This window comes from Leucoraja erinacea, chromosome 39 (assembly GCF_028641065.1).
Source record: "Leucoraja erinacea ecotype New England chromosome 39, Leri_hhj_1, whole genome shotgun sequence".
In the NCBI taxonomy this organism is placed as follows: domain Eukaryota; kingdom Metazoa; phylum Chordata; class Chondrichthyes; order Rajiformes; family Rajidae; genus Leucoraja; species Leucoraja erinaceus.
In genome coordinates, this window is record NC_073415.1 from 1538827 (window position 1) to 1555975 (window position 17149).

Here is a 17149-nt window from a genome sequence, read left to right on the forward strand (position 1 = left end):
CTAGAGGGGTGTAAGGATGCAAAGTCAAACTAGTACAATGACGAGGGTAGGAGAGGGGGGAGAGAGGGGAACAAAGTGTCTTGAAATGAGAGAAATCAACGTTCATCCAGTTTGTGTTGGGCCTCACTCTGACAAAATGGAGGAGGCCCAGGACAGAAAGGCCAGTGTGGGAATGGGAAGCGATGTTAAAATGGTGGACAACCGGGAGATCATGTAAGCCCAAGGCCAACGCCAACCCTGACTTGTTCTGGCCTTTTGTCACCTTCAGTTCCCCAGTTCCCCAGGCAGCATCTCTGGAGAAAAGGAATGGGCGCCGTTTTAGGTTGAGACCCTCCTTCAAACCAAACCTTCCATTCTTTCTGCCCTTCCCCCCCTCCCCGCCCAAGCTCCCACACGTCCATCTTTCAGTCTGAAGAAGGGTCTCAACCTGAAACGCCACCTATTCCTTTCTCCGAAGATATTGTCTGACCCTGCTGAGTTACTCCAGCATGTTGTGTCCATCTCAACCTAGTTCTGGTTGGAAATGACAGACTCAGATTGAGAAAGGTTCTCCGTAAGCACTGGGCTTCTGGTTTCCCTGATGTGGTGTTGGGCCATTCTGCCCCTCAAGGTCCATGCTGGCTACTTTGTCCAACCCTAGTGCTTCCCTTAGTCCAGCCATCACCTTCCAGACATGGAAGCCAATGCTGTTTACAGAATGTGTTTGTACATAAAGATTGGAGGTGTGAGGGAAGATGGCAATGAGGTCTTCCTTCGGATAGATCAGGTCCTCTGCAGAACATCAAAACAACTCATCAACCCCTTGAGCAGCCAAACTCTTCCCAACCCAACTGTAAATTTGTCGCAACTGAATATTGAGAAGAATAATTCTACAGTTAAACAATCAATAGGATGTTTCATAGAAAACATAGAAAATAGGTGCAGGAGTCGGCCATTTGCCCCTTTGAGCTAGCAGCTCCATTCAATACGATCATGGCTGATCATCCAAATTCAGTATCCCGTTCCTGCTTTCTCCCCATATCCCTTGATTCCTTTATCCCTAAGAGCTAAATCTAACTCTCTATTGAAAACATCCAGTGAATTGGCCTCCACTGTCTTCTGTGGCAGAGAATTCCACAGATTCACAACTCTCTAGCTGAAAAGGTTTTTTTCTCATCTCTGTCCTAAATGGCCCACCCCTTATTCTCAAACTGTGACCGACCCCTGGTTCTGAACTCCCCCAACATCGGGAACATTTATCCTGCATCTAGCTGGTCTGATCCCTTAAGAGTTTTTGGAAAAAGTCCCAACCTTTGCTCATTGGGTGTTCAGTTTAGTTTATTGTCACGTGTATCGAGGTACAATGAATAGCTTTAGTTGCGTGCTAACCAGTCAGCGGAAAGACAATACATGATTACACTCGAGCCATTTACAGTGTACAGATACATGATAAGGGAATAATGTTTAGTGCAAAGTAAAGCCAGTAAAGTCTGATAGTCCAATGGTCACCAATGAGGTGGATAGTAGTGCTGGACAGGACTGCTCTCTGGTTGTGGTGGGATGATTCGGTTGCCTGCTAAAAGCAAAGGTGATAAAAGGTGTAAGTATAAGAACATGCACATTTCAGAAGTCCCGAAAATGACTTTACTTTGGATTCATGTGGTCCTGAGAAGTTGAGGTGGAAGCCATGTGACTGGAGTAACCTCTGGTGGGAGTCATCGAGAGATACAGCATGGAAACGGGGCCCTTCGGCCCATCGAGTCCTTGCCAGTCACCAAGCACTCAATTTTACAGCATTGATGTGTCAGAGGGATCTCATCGCCCAAGTTCAAATCAACTACCGCACAAGCGGTAGAGTTGCTGCCTCACAGCGCCAGGCACCCGGCTTTAATCCTGACTACAGGTGCTGCCTGTACGGAGTTTGCACGTTCCCCCCGTGACCTCCGGGCGTTCCTGTTTCATCCCAAGCTCTAAAGACCTAGGTTAATTTGGCCTTGGTACAAATTGTAAATGATCCACAGTGTGTAATGATAGTGCTAGTGTACAGGGATCGCTGGTCGGTGTGGACTTGGTAGGCTGAAGGGCCTACTTCTGTGCTGTAATTCTGAAACTAAAAACTAGAAAGTAGATAGGGGGACAAAGAAAGCATATGTTATGCTTACTTTCATTGCTGGGTGCATAGAGTCAGGAAGTCATGATATACCTCTACAGGACTTTGATCAGGACACATTTGGAGTATTGCGTGCAGTGCTTTGGAGAGGGTGCAGAGGAGGTTTACCAGAATGATGCTTGGATTAGGGAGGGAGTGGCTACAGGGAGAGTTTAGATTGACTTGGATTGTTCCCTCTGGGAGGTGACAGTTTGAGGGAAGACTTGGAAGACGCATGTTAAACTGTGAGAGGCGTGGATAGGCTAGACAGCCAGAAGCTTTCACCCAGGGTGAAAACATCCAACATTAGAGGGCACAGCTGCAAGCTGAGAGGGGGGAAAGTTTAAAGGGGCAAGTTTTTTACACAGAGGGTGGTGGGTGCCTGGAACGTGCTGCCAGGGGTGGTGGTGGAAGCAGATACGATAGTGGTGTTTAAGAGGCTATTAGATAGGTACAAGGATATGCAGGGAATAGAGGGATATGGATCACATGCAGGCAGAGGGGATTTGTTTAACTCATGTTCATGTTCGGGACAGACATTGTGGGCTGAAGGGCCAGTTACTGTGCTGTGCTGTACCTAATCCTCTATTTGCCTATTTTATTGTCCCCACATCGCTATCAATGGCTTCCTGCCAGGTTTATAACACTTGAGGCACGTTGGCACAGCGGGTAGAGGCGCTACCTCACAGCGCCAGAGACCCGGGTTCGAACCTCACCTTGGGTGCTGTTTGTGTGGAGTTTGCACGTTCTCCCCGTGACCATGTGGGCTTCCTCCAGTTCCCTTGTACATCCCAAATACGAGCGGGCTTGCCGGTTATTCGGCCCTCTGTAAATTGCTCCCCATGTGTAGGGAGTGGATGAGAAAGTGGGATAACACAGAACTACTGTAAACGGGTGATCGATGGCCAGCATGGACTTGGTGGGCCGAAGGGCCTGTTTCGAGGCTGAGTCTCTAAACAACTAGTGTGAATGGCTGATCGATGGCCGGCAAAGAGCCCATTTCCATGCTGTCATAAGGTCATAAGGAATAGGAGTAGAATTAGGCCATTCGGCCCATCAAGTCTACTCCGCCATTCAATCATGGCTGATCTATCTCTCCCTCCTAACTTCATTATCTTCATTATCTTCATTATCCCCGTAACCTCTGACACCATAATCTCACCCATGGATAGGGGACAATTTACAATGGTGAATTAAAATTTGTTGACTTATTTACTGAAGATGTAATTATCACCCTGTACATTTTTTAGAGTTACTCAACACATTGCAGAAACACCTTAGTAACGCCTCTGCTTTTGTTGACTTTTAGAATAAAAGGACGTTCCTTTAGATTGGAGACGAGGAGGAATTTCTTTAGTCACAGGGTGGTGAATCTGTGGAATTCATTGCCGCAGATGGCACTGGAGGCCAAGTCAGTGGATATTTTTCAAGGCAGAGATAGATAGATTCTTGATTAGTGCGGGTGTCAGGGGTTATGGGGAGATGGCAGGAGAATGGGGTTAGAAGGGAGAGATAGATCAGCCATGATTGAATGGTGGAGTAGACTTGATGGGCTGAATGGCCTCATTCTGCTCCTATCTCTTATGAATTTATGACCTTGTATGCTCCCGGAAATGCTGAGTCAACAATCAGGGATTGGTTTACAAAACGCATGTGGAGATTGATGGTGAGATCTCTGTGTGGGAGGTGGTTCAGGGAACATGATTACCACAGGCCCTGAAGCACAGTGCTCACACACCATCACAGATACACAAGCCACCTTTGTTCTGCGACAGGTTTATCCTGCAGACGTCACAAAGCTGTGTGGCAGTGTGAGCTGCGAGGAGGATGCTATGAGGCTGCAGGGTGACTTGGATAGGTTGGGTGAGTGGGCAGAAGCATGGCAGATACAGTATAATGTGGATAAATGTGAGGTTATCCACTTTGGTGGCAAGAACAGGTAGGCAGATCTGAATGGTGTCAGATTAGGAAAAGGAGAGGTGCAACGAGACCTGGGTGTCCTTGTACATCAGTCACTGAAAGTAAGCATGCAGGTACAGCTGGCAGTGGAGAAAGCTAATGGCATGTTGGCCTTCATTGCGAAAGGATTTGAGTTTAGGAGCAAGGAGATCCTACTGCAGTTGTACAGAGCCCTATTGAGACCACACCTGGAGTATTGTGTGCAATTTTGGCCTCCTAGTTGGATGAAGGACATTATTGCTATTGAGGGAGTGCAGCGTAGGTTCACCAGGTTAATTCCCGGGATGGCGGGACTGGCATATAAAAGGATGAGAGGATATCTTATGGAAGCATATAAAATTCCTAAGGCATTGGACAGGCTGGAAGCAGGAAAAATTTTCCTGATGTTGGGGGAGTCCAGAACCAGAGGTCACAGTTTAAGAATAAGGGGTAGGACTGAGATGACGAAAAACGTTTTCAGCCAGAGAGTTGTGAATCTGCGGAATTCTCTGCCACAGAAGGCAGTGGAGGCCGATTCACTGGATGTTTTCAAGAGAGTTCGATTTAGCTCTTAGGTTTCAAAGGCCTTTTATTGTCACGTGCACCAATTAAGGTACAGTGATATTCGTTGTTTTCAAGAGATAAATATAGATCTTCAGGCTAACGGAATAAAGGGATAAGAGGAGAAGGCAGGAACGGGGTACTGATCCTGGATGATCAGCCATGATCATATTGAATGGCGGTGCTGGTTCGAAAGGCTGAATGGTCTACTCCTGCACCTATTTTCTATGTGTTTATGTTTCTATGTTTCTATATATCCCAGACAATTGCAGTCATACTCAAGACACCGTGCCCTCAGACAGATTTAAAGTTCACGTCACAATAGGAAGTCTCTAGTCTATTTACAATACAATACAATACCATTTATTTGTCATTTGAACCTCACATGAGGTTCAAACTAAATTTGGTTTCTGCAGTCATACAAGAAAAGGACCAAGACACACACCAACACAATTTACACAAGCATCCATCACAGTGAATCTCCTCCTCACTGTGATGGAAGGCAAAGTCTTGTCTCTCCCCTGCTCTTCATTCTTCTCCCGATGTCAAAGTCAAAGCCCCCGGCGGGCGCCCGCAAGTCCGCGGCCATTTAAAGCTGCGCCGGGCGATGTAAGGCCCTGCCCCGGGTCTTGATGTTGGATCTCCCGGCGGGCGCTAGCAAGTACCGTGGCTGTTTAAGCCGCGCCGGGCGATGTAAGGCCCTGCCCCGGGTCACTCTCAACCCCGCAATTCGGGCGTGAGAAGTCGCCGTTGCCGGTGCCCCGCAAAGCGGTCTCCCACCAGGGACCCGCGAGCTCCCGGTGTCACCATCCTCCGGAGTCGGGTGGCAGCCACGCGCCACCGCAGCTCTCCACGCTCCGAAGCCGGCCAGCTCCACGATGGTCGGTCCGCAGCTCCGCCGCCTCCGTGACTTGAGCCCCCAGGTCGTTCCGGTTGGAGGCCGCTCCACGGTGCTAGACCCCAACAGCAACGGAGACCCGACAGGGAAAAGGTCGGGTCCCCGTACAGGGAAGAGATTTAAAAGTTTCCCCCACCCCCCACACATACACATTTAAATGCCCACTACAAACTATACCCTCAACGGGCCAAAACAATGAAAAAAGACAGACAGACTGCAGAGGCCCAGCCCACCCTGTATTTCATACACTGGTTGAAGTTGGGGAGTAGAATTATCAAATATTACAAATTATTATTTGGAATTCCACCACCTTGCAGTGACCGAGGGAGAGTTTGGTTGAGACTTCCCAAGTTGGGAGTGAATTCCTCAACAGGAATATGAAATATAATTAAACTTTTGTTTTGTTTGGAGATACAGCGTGGAAACCAGGCCTTCGGCCTACTGAGTCCTCGCCGACCATCGATCACTCTGTACACTAGTTTAGTTTAGTTTAGCTTGGTGATACAGTTTAGTATCACCAAACTAGTTTTGGTTTTATCACCAAAGTTCGCTAAAACAGGCCATTCCGCGCCGACCCTCTTAAATCTCTCCCCTCTCACCTTCAGCCTACTCCCTCTACTTTTAGAATCCTCTACCCTGGGAGAAAGACTGTGAGCGTTCATTTTATCCATGCCCCCGTGATCTTGTACAGTGTACACCTCTACAAGGTCACCCCTCCACCTCCCGGTCTATCTAACTCTCCCTATAACAAGCCTGCAAGCCTCGGTAACATCCTAGTGATTATCTTCTGCATTTTCTCCTACTTGACTTCCTTCCTTTCGCTGGATGAGCAGAACCGCACACAGTACTCCCAGTGAAGTCTCACCAAACTACATGTTAGATCTGTGGACGGACTCGTGGGCCGAAGGGCCTGTTTCGGCGCTGTATCTCTGAACTAAACTAAACTAAACTTGCAAACTCGACAAAGACAGTGCCCAAAGATTTTACTGATCCACCTTCTAGAGTCACAGAGTCATGCATTGCTTGTCACGCTAACAGACTGCACAAAAACGAACCATCTCGTTAGTTCCTCATTTGTTCTTTTGCCAATTATCTTATATCGTTAGTTGCTGATTCTCCGACAGTCGAGTTAGTTCCTTCGCCCTCTATCTATATTGTGTAACATTCTTGCCTTCATCATTACTATGACAACCTTTATAATAGAAACATAGAAACATAGAAATTAGGTGCAGGAGTAGGCCATTCGGCCCTTCGAGCCTGCACCGCCATTCAATACGATCATGGCTGATCATCCAACTCAGTATCCCGTACCTGCCTTCTCTCCATACCCCCTGATCCCCTTAGCCACAAGGGCCACATCTAACTCCCTCTTAAATATAGCCAATGAACTGGCCTCAACTACTACTCTGTGGCAGAGAGTTCCAGAGATTCACCACTCTCTGTGTGAAAAAAAGTTCTTCTCATCTCGGTTTTTAAAGGATTTCCCCCTTATCCCTAAGCTGTGACCCCTTGTCCTGGACTTCCCTAACATCGGGAACAATCTTCCTGCATCTAGCCTGTCCAACCCCTTAAGAATTTTGTAAGTTTCTATAAGATCCCCTCTCAATCTTCTAAATTCTAGAGAGTATAAACCAAGTCTATCCAGTCTTTCTTCATAAGACAGTCCTGACATCCCAGGAATCAGTCTGGTGAACCGTCTCTGCACTCCCATAATGATGTCCTCTGCCCAGTGCACCTCCCTCACTGGAAAAACTGTGCGTCTGCACTGGTGCAACGGTAGAGTTGCTGCCTCACCGCACCAGAGATCACGGAAACAGGCCCTTCGGCCCACCGAGTCCGCACTGACCAGCGATCCCCGCACACTAACACTATCCTACACAAACTCTGGACTATTTACAATTTTACCAAGCCAATTAACCTACAAACCTGCACGTCTTTCGAACGTGGGAGGAAACCGGAGCACCCGGAGAAAACCCACGCAGACACAGGGAGAACGTACAAACTCCACACAGACAGCACCCTTAGTCAGGATCATAGAAACATAGAAACATAGAAAATAGGTGCAGGAGTAGGCCATTCGGCCCTTCGAGCCAGCACTGCCATTCAATATGATCATGGTTGATCATCCAATTCAGTATCGAACCCTGGTCTCGGGCACTGTAAGGCAGCAACTCTACCGCTGCTCCACCGTGACTGCGTGGGTTTCCTCCGGGTGCTCTGGTTTCCTCCCACATCCCAATGATATGCGGGTTTGTAGGTTAATTGGTCATCTGTAAATTGCCCCTAGTATGCAGGGAGCAAGTGGGATTATCGATGGGGTAATGACCAGCGTGGACTCGGTGGGCCGAAGGGCCAGTTTTCATGCTGTATCTCTGAACTAACAACTAAATGTAAAGTTGGACACTGGCTGGATATTTGTCGGTGGGCTGACACCTCCGTATGTCAGCGTGTGAATCACGCCAGTGCTCAGCGCAGCCAACAGGTCGCCTGAATCGTTGCCCGATAAACACGCTGGATTGAAGCAATGATCTGTTCTCCTTCAGCCCGCGTGTCATGGCAAGCGATTGATGGAGTAGCCTGAGTCACATCGACGTTCCCATTCGGTGGATCAAAACGTGGAACATTATTAGAATAAATAGCCCCAGTGTGATGCGGAGACACTTCCCACCGTGGAACAGGAAGTACTCAAAACATAAGCTTCCTGTCCACCACTGGGCAGTTCAAGCAACAAATTCGCTCCTGTCTACACCACAGACCTTTGCCTTAGACACAGTCCTTTAGTTAAGTTTTCTTTACATAGTAACATAGAAAATAGGTGCAGGAGTAGGACATTCGGCCCTTCGAGCCCGCACCGCCATTCAATATGATCATGCCTGATGGGATGGCAGGACTTTCATATGAAGAAAGACTGGATAGACTCGGCTTGTACTCGCTAGAATTCAGAAGATTGAGGGGGGATCTTATAGAAACTTACAAAATTCTTAAGGGGTTGGATAGGCTAGATGCAGGAAGATTATTCCCGATGTTGGGGAAGTCCAGAACTAGGGGTCACAGTTTAAGGATAAGAGGGAAGTCTTTTAGGAACGAGATGAGAAAATCATTTTTTACACAGAGAGTGGTGAATCGGTGGAATTCTCTGCTACAAAAGGTAGTTGAGGCCCAGTTCATTGGCTATATTTAAGAGGGAGTTAGATGTGGCCCTTGTGGCTAAAGGGATCAGGGGGTATGGAGAGAAGGCAGGGATGGGATACTGAGTTGGATGATCAGCCATGATCATATTGAATGGCGGTGCAGGCTCGAAGGGCCGAATGGCCTACTACTGCACCTATTTTCTATGTTTCTATGATCATCCAAAATCTGTGCCCTGTTCTGGCTTTCTCCCCATACCCTTTGATTCTCTTGATGACCTAAGAGTTGAATCTTACTCCTCTGGGAAACATCCAGTGAGTTGGCCTCCACTGCCTTCTGTGGCAGAGAATTGGTGACATTTCAGGTCAGGCCAGTTGCTGAAGCAGTTGTATAAGACATTGGTAAAGCCACATTTAGAGTATTGGCTCCAGTTTTGGCCACCACGTTATAGTGAAGATGTTGCCAAGCTGGAAAGGGTGCAGGCAAGATTTACGAGGATGTTGCCAGGACTCAAGGGCCTGAGCTATAGGGACAGGTTGGACAGGCTTATTCCTTGGAGTGCAGGAGGATGAGGGTTGATCTTATAGAGGTGTACAAAACCATGAGAGGAATAGATCGGGTAGATGTTTCTTGCTCAGAGCAGAGGACCAGCGGATACAGCGGATGAGGTTGGAGGAGGTGCAGGTGGACAATCTGCCTCACCTGAAAAGACTGTTGGGGTCCCTGTACATAGTCGATGGGGGAGGTATAGGGACAAGTGTTGCATCTCTTGTGGTTGCAGGGGAAAGTATCTGGAGAGGGGGTGGTTTGGGTGGGAAGCGACGAGTTAATCAGGGAGTTGGGACGGGAATGTCTCTGCGGAAAGGGGAAAGGGGTGAAGATGGGAGCAGTGAGCTCAAACAAAGGGGTACCCTACACTGAACCAAGGACCAAGAACTCAGCCACGTGCACCACTCTGCCCATCCGTTCCTCAGTTCGCTGGGATAGCACACGTCAGCGTTCACCAGCCTTAGTTCACTGTCCATTGGAAACACAAGGACACTTCTCATGGGACCTTATTGAGGTGGACAAGAACACGAGGGCCATGGATAAAGTGAACACTCACAGTCTTTTTTCCATGGTAGAGGATCCTAAAACTAGAGGGCATAGGTTGAAGGTGAGAGGGGAAAAATTTAAGAGGCATCTCAGTGGTGACTTTTTCCACTCAGAGGATAGTCCGTATATGGAGCAAACTGCTCGAGGAAGCTACAGAAGCGGAAACAATTCTCCGTGGATTGTCACCTTGCCGTGGTGGAGAAGCTTGTGTGGACTTGAGATCCTGAGAGCGATGCCGTCTGGAGCTGTGCTCCTGGTCGGGCCACCCATGGCGGTAAGGTCGAGGGGGAGGTCTCTGACAAAGAGCAATCCAATCAAGACTTCAACGGTGGAACAGGCGGAGGACGATGGCTGACCTTAGTGGAGCGTCACAACGGCTGGGAAGGCGGATGAAGGCGGCAACAGAAAAGGGTCTCCGGTCGTCTTGGACTCCACGCCACTGGATCCTGACCCAGATCTGTCAAGGACCGTGGGGTGGGCTGTCTGTGCACCAGTCTCCCCACGTTAAACAAAGTCACGCACAGGCTTCCTCCATGAGAAGACAGTCATACTCGTTTCGAGTGACCGCCGAAGATGATGATGATGAGGACAACTTTGAAAAGACATTTGGACAGATACATGGATAGGAAGGGTTTAGAGGGCTGTGGAACAAATGCAGGCAAATGGGATCTAGCCCAGAATGCCAACCTGGTTGGTATGCCAAGGTGGGCCGAAGGGCCTGTTTCTGTGCTGTACAGCTCTATGAATCTTTCCCAATGGTGACATTGGTTGACATGGTCTTAGTGCCCACCTCACAAGTGCATGTTTGTTCTGTCTGATGCTTTGGTGATCTAATGGTGGCACAAATTGGCAGGTAAGAGTGTATTAGCAATAAGGGGAGGTTGGATGGACTTGGATTGTTCCTTAGAGGTGGTGGTGATGGCAGATACGACAGGGGTTAGTTAACAGGCTTTTAGATAAGCACATGTACATGCCAGGATTGAAGGGATACGGATCATCTCAAGGCTTTTTTAGTTTCAAGATATAGCGCAGAAACAGGCCTTTCGGCCCACCGAGTCCGTGCCGGCCAGCGATCCCCGCACACTAATGCTATCCCACACACACTGGGGACAATTTAAAATTTTACCGAAGCCAAATAACCTACAAACCTGTACGTCTTTGGAGTGTGGGAGGAAACGGGAGCACCCGGAGAAAATCCACGCGCTCACAGGGAGAGCGTACAAACTCCGTACAGGCAGCACCCGTGGTCAGAATCGAACCCTGGTCTCTGGCGCTGTGAGGCAGCAACTCTACCGCTGCGCCACCGTTCCGCCCACGGGGGCATCATACTCAGCACAGACTTTGTGGGCCAAAGGGCCTGTTCCTGTGCTGTACTCTACTAGGTTCTAGAAGTTGGCAACCAATTGAGGCAGAATTAAGGCAAGAGGCAAAGGGGGCAGTGGTGTGTAGGAGTGAAATGTTATGTCGTCATGTTACTGAGCTGGGGAATGTCCAGGCACAGAGTGATGAGATCTGCAATAGCATGAACAGCAGAAGTATTGCTGGATATATATTTTTTTGTTTAGTTTAGTTTAGAAACACAGCATGGAAACAGGCCCTTCAGCCCACCGAGTCCGTGCTGACCAGCGATCCCCACACCTTACACGAGGGACAATGTACATTTATGCTGGAGTTTAATGCTGATAAGTGTGAGGTGCTACATCTTGGCAGGACAAATCAAAATAGGACGTACATGGTAAATGGTAGTGAGTTGAGGGATGCAGATGAACAGAGGGATCTAGGAATAACTGTGCACAGTTCCCTGAAGGTGGAATCTCATGTAGATAAGGTGGTAAAGAAAGCTTTTGGTGTGCTGGCCTTTATAAATCAGAGCATTGAGTATAGAAGTTGGGATGTAATGTTAAAATTGTACAAGGCATTGGTGAGGCCAATTCTGGAGTATGGTGTACAATTTTGGTCGCCTAATTATAGGAAGGATGTCAACAAAATAGAGAGAGTACAGAGGAGATTTACTAGAATGTTGCCTGGGTTTCAGCAACTAAGTTACAGAGAAAGGTTGAACAAGTTAGGTCTTTATTCTTTGGAGCGCAAAAGGTTAAGGGGGGACTTGATAGAGGTCTTTAAAATGATGAGAGGGATAGACAGAGTTGACGCGGATAAGCTTTTCCCATTGAGAAGATTCAAACAAGAGGACATGACTTGAGAATTAAGGGACAGAAGTTTAGGGGTAACATGAGGGGGAACTTCATTACTCAGAGAGTGGTAGCTGTGTGGAATGAGCTTCCAGTGGAAGTGCTGGAGGCAGTTTCGATTTTATCATTTAAAAATAAATTGGATAGGTATATGGACGGGAAAGGAATGGAGGGTTATGGTCTCAGTGCAGGTAGATGGGACTAGGGGAGAATACGTGTTCGGCACGGGCTAGAAGGGCCGAGATGGCCTGTTTCCGTGCTGTAATGGCTATATGGTCATACAAAGCCAATTAACCTACAAACCTGCACGTCTTTGGAGTGTGGGAGGAAACCGGAGCACCCGGAGAAAACCCACGCGGTTACAGGGAGAACGTGCAAACTCCGTACAGGCAGCACCCATGGTCAGAATCGAACCCTGGTCTCTGGCGCTGTGAGGCAGCAACTCTACCGCTGCACCACCGTTCCGCCCACGGGGGCATCAGACTCGGCACAGACTTTGTGGGCCGAAGGGCCTGTTCCTGTGCTGTACTCTACTAGGTTCTAGAAGTTGGCAACCAATTGAGGCAGAATTATGGCAAGAGGCAAAAGGAGCAGTGGTGTGTAGGAGTGAAATGCTGTGCCGTCATGTTACTGAGCTGGGGAATGTCCAGGCACAGAGTGATGAGATCTGCAATAGCATGAACAGCAGAAGTATTGCTGGATATATATTTTTTTGTTTAGTTTAGTTTAGAAACACAGCATGGAAACAGGCCCTTCAGCCCACCGTGTCTGTGCTGACCAGCGATCCCCACACCTTACACGAGGGACAATGTACATTTATGAAGGAGTTTAATGCTGATAAGTGTGAGGTGCTACATCTTGGCAGGACAAATCAAAATAGGACGTACATGGTAAATGGTAGTGAGTTGAGGAATGTAGGTGAACAGAGGGATCTAGGAATAACTGTGCACAGTTCCCTGAAGGTGGAATCTCATGTAGATAGGGTGGTAAAGAAAGCTTTTGGTGTGCTGGCCTTTATAAATCAGAGCATTGAGTATAGAAGTTGGGATGTAATGTTAAAATTGTACAAGGCATTGGTGAGACCAATTCTGGAGTATGGTGTACAGTTTTGGTCACCTGATTATAGGAAGGATGTCAACAAAATAGAGAGAGTACAGAGGAGATTTACTAGAATGTTGCCTGGGTTTCAGCAACTAAGTTACAGAGAAAGGTTGAACAAGTTAGGTCTTTATTCTTTGGAGCGCAAAAGGTTAAGGGGGGACTTGATAGAGGTCTTTAAAATGATGAGAGGGATAGACAGAGTTGACGCGGATAAGCTTTTCCCATTGAGAAGATTCAAACAAGAGGACATGACTTGAGAATTAAGGGACAGAAGTTTAGGGGTAACATGAGGGGGAACTTCATTACTCAGAGAGTGGTAGCTGTGTGGAATGAGCTTCCAGTGGAAGTGCTGGAGGCAGTTTCGATTTTATCATTTAAAAATAAATTGGATAAGTATATGGACGGGAAAGGAATGGAGGGTTATGGTCTCAGTGCAGGTAGATGGGACTAGGGGAGAATACGTGTTCGGCACGGGCTAGAAGGGCCGAGATGGCCTGTTTCCGTGCTGTAATGGCTATATGGTCATACAAAGCCAATTAACCTACAAACCTGCACGTCTTTGGAGTGTGGGAGGAAACCGAAGATCTCGGAGAAAACCCACGCAGGTCACGGGGAGAACGTACAAACTCCGTACAGACAGCACCCGTAGTCGGGATGGAACCCGGGTCTCCGGCGCTGTGAGGCAGCAACTCTACCGCTGGGCCACCGTGCCACCCTAAGGGGTTACTAGATGGGAGGGTAGGGTTAAAGTTGGGAATGGGGTGAGACCTGGTGCACAGATCCAGGCCAGTCAAGATCCTGAGATTCAGAAACAAAGGCTTAAAGCAACAAGAAAGGTGGGAATGAGCTCCAGAGAATGTCAGCTTCTGACAGAGATGGCTCAAGGTTTCAGGAGAAGGTCTAGATATTGGCATTTAGGATAGGCACATGGATATGTAGGGAATGGAGGGATATGGATCACGTGCAGGCAGATAAGAGTAGGTCTTGGCATCATGTTCAGCACAGACATTGTGGGCCGAAGGGCCTGTTCCTGTGCTGTACTCTAGCCCCATGTTGACTTGCCTCCTTGATGGCGTTGAAGGATAGATTGTGTCTTTCTCTGGCTCCTTGCACCTTCATTCGGTAAAATTGGCCACTCTTGGTTCAAAGAGACACGACATAGAGCAGGAGCAGGCCCTTCGGTCCACAATGTCTATGCTGTATATGATGCCGACACTCTGAATAGCCTCAAAATGCTGGAGTAACTCGGCGGGCCAGGCAGCATCTCTGGAAAGAAGGAGTGGGTGACGTTTTGGGTCGAGTCTTCTTCAGACTGATCGATGTTTCAGGTCGAGACCCTTCTTCAGACTGATGGGATTTTTGTCTGATGCCAATCACAATTCCTATTCGTCCATTCCCTGCACATTAGCTAAAAATCTCATAAATGCTACAAATCACATCTGCCTCCACCACCACCCCATATCCCCTGACTCCGCTATTTTTAAGAGTGACTCCACTATTTTTAAGAGCCCTATCTAGCTCTCTCTTGAAAGTATCCAGAGAACCAGCCTCCACCGCCCTCTGAGGCAGAGAATTCCCCAGACTCACCACTCTCTGTGAGAAAAGGTGTTTCCTCATCTCCGTTCTAAATGGCATACTCCTTATTCTTAAAACTTCATCTCCTTTAAGCTTTGCCCCATTCACCTAATGTGTTTGCCATTTCCATCCTGGGAAAAGGTTCTGATTGTCTACCCTATCTAGGCCTCTGATTGTTTTATATATTCCATCAGGACTCCACACAAACTCTGGTGTTCCAGAGAAAGCCATCGATCTCTGTCCAGCCTCTCCCTGTAGCTAATAGCCTCCACGCATTATTCTGGTAAAACTCCTCTGCACCCTCTCCAAAGCCCCCATATCCCTCCTGTAACGTGGGTGACCAGAACTGCAAGCAATACTCCAAATGTAGCCTGACCATAGTCCCATAGAGCTGTATCATGGTTCCTGAGTCTTGTACTGGGGATGGCAGATTGTGAGATGACAGAGGCAGAATTAATATGTTGCCGGTCCCACTGGCAGTGTGTGTGGGGATCTGTTCCTCTTGCCTCCTTATGAGGTTTGTCTTTTCACGGGAAACCACTGGCGTCCTTCAGGGAATTGGGACGACCTCCAAAGGTCAAAGGTTGCACAATGCAGCTCTTTCTCGTACCACTGATGGAGAGTAGATTGGGATAGGGATATGGATAGGGATTGGGATTGGGACAGGGGTTAGGATTGGGATTGGGATGGATGGAAAATGAGATTGGGATTGAGATTAGGATTGAGATTGGGAGTGGGATTGGGATTGGGAGTGGGATTGAGATTGGGATCGGGATTGGGATCAGGAATAGAATTAGCATTGAGGTTGGGATTGGGAATGGGAATGAGAATGGGATTGGGATTGGGATTGAGATTGGGATTGAGATTGGGATTGGGATTGGGATTGGGAATAGGTTTAGCATTGAGGTTGGGATTGGGAATAGGAATAGGATTGAGATTGGGATTGGGATTGATATTGGGATTGGGATTGGGATTGGGAATAGGTTTAGATTGGGGTTGGGATTGGGATTGGGATTGGGATTGGGATTGGGATTGGATTGGGATTGGGATTGGGATTGGGATTGATATTGGGATTGGGATTGGGATTGGGAATAGGTTTAGCATTGAGGGTGGGATTGGGAATGGGAATGTGATTGGGATTGAGATTGGGATTGAGATTGGGATTGGGATTGGGATTGGGATTGGGATAAGGATGGGAGGTGAGGTGAGGGTGGAGAGAGAGTGTTAGCACTGGGATGAATGTTGGAGGTAGGGAGGGTTGGCTCTACAGCAGGGCTCCCATGACCTTCCACGTTAATAAACTGTGCTCTTTCTTCCTCTGCCTCTTTGTTTTCTCTTCCACCGACACAGCCAAATGGCGGCAGCCAGGGGAAGGTCGCGGGGTCATTTCTACTGCCACCGCCGCCGCCCATGGCCAGGCCGGTGCCCCTACCGATGTCTGACCCAAAGTCAAGCAGCGCATCCCCTGAAGGAGGAGCCACGTCACCCACCTCGCCCTGTAAGTCACCGCGCCGCCACGCCTCACGGTCCCACGCCGCTGCATCCCTGCGCCGCTCACCGCCCACGTCTGCCATTCCCATTAGCCCACACCCCCCACTTCCTCCTCCCACTCCACCCACTTCCCCCACTCCCCACTCCATCCTCACCCCCCTCCCCATCCCACGCCAACCATTCCCATGGACCCCCCCCACCAGCTTCCTCCCCACCCTGATTTCCCTTCCTCCCCCTTCCCCTCCCATTCCCACATCACCCACTGCTCCCCGCCCCCTCACACTACCCCCCCCCCCCACCCCCCCCACCAAACCTGGTCTCATGGTCCCTGAATTATGCAGGGCGGCACGGTGGCGCAGCGGTAGAGTTGCTGCCTCACAGCGCCAGAGAGCCAGGTTCGATCCTGACTACGGGCGCTGTCTGTACGGAGTTTGCACGTTCTCCCCGTCACCTGCGTGGGTTTTCTCCGGGTGCTCCGGTTTCCTCCCACGCCCCACAGACGCACAAGCTTGCAGGCTAATTGGCTTTGCTATAATTGTAAATTGTCCCCAGCGTGTGTAGGATAGTGTTAGTGTTGCGGGGATCGCTGGCCGGCGTGGACGTGGTGGGCCGAAGGGCCTGTTTCCGCGCTGTATCTCTGAATTAAACAGAAGAGATTCACCAGGACATTACCTGTGGGCTTGAGCTATAGGGAGATAGGTTGAGCAGGATAGGACATCATTCTTTGGAGTGTAGCAGTACAGATTGAGGGGCAACCTTATTGAGGTGTATGAGGGGACTGGAGAAAGTGAACACTCACAGTCTATCTCAGGGTAGGGGACAAGTAAGGGAGTAAGGGGTTATGGGGTAAAGGCAGGAGACCTCCCACACTTCTACCTTAGTGTATGTCCTTGCTTAATGACATTCTTCTAAGGGTTTATGTGTATTATTGTCACATGTACTGAGATACAGTGAAACAAATGCTTTGTCTTGAATGCTATGCAACTAGGCCAGATAATACTGTACTTAAACACAATCAAATTAAAGTCAAGTTCAATAGGT

At 48.6% G+C, this 17149-nt stretch overlaps 1 protein-coding gene across 11 annotated transcripts in view; it reads left to right on the forward strand.

The window, feature by feature from the left end:
• The window catches only part of nfixb (nuclear factor I/Xb), a 465085-nt gene that overhangs the window by 408212 nt on the left and 39724 nt on the right, over positions 1–17149 (forward strand). For all 11 annotated transcript variants that reach the window (XM_055664149.1, XM_055664144.1, XM_055664154.1 and 8 more), the window contains one exon: positions 15968–16115. In XM_055664149.1, the coding sequence (XP_055520124.1) occupies positions 15968–16115 (148 nt within the window). The remainder of the gene's footprint in view (positions 1–15967; positions 16116–17149) is intronic.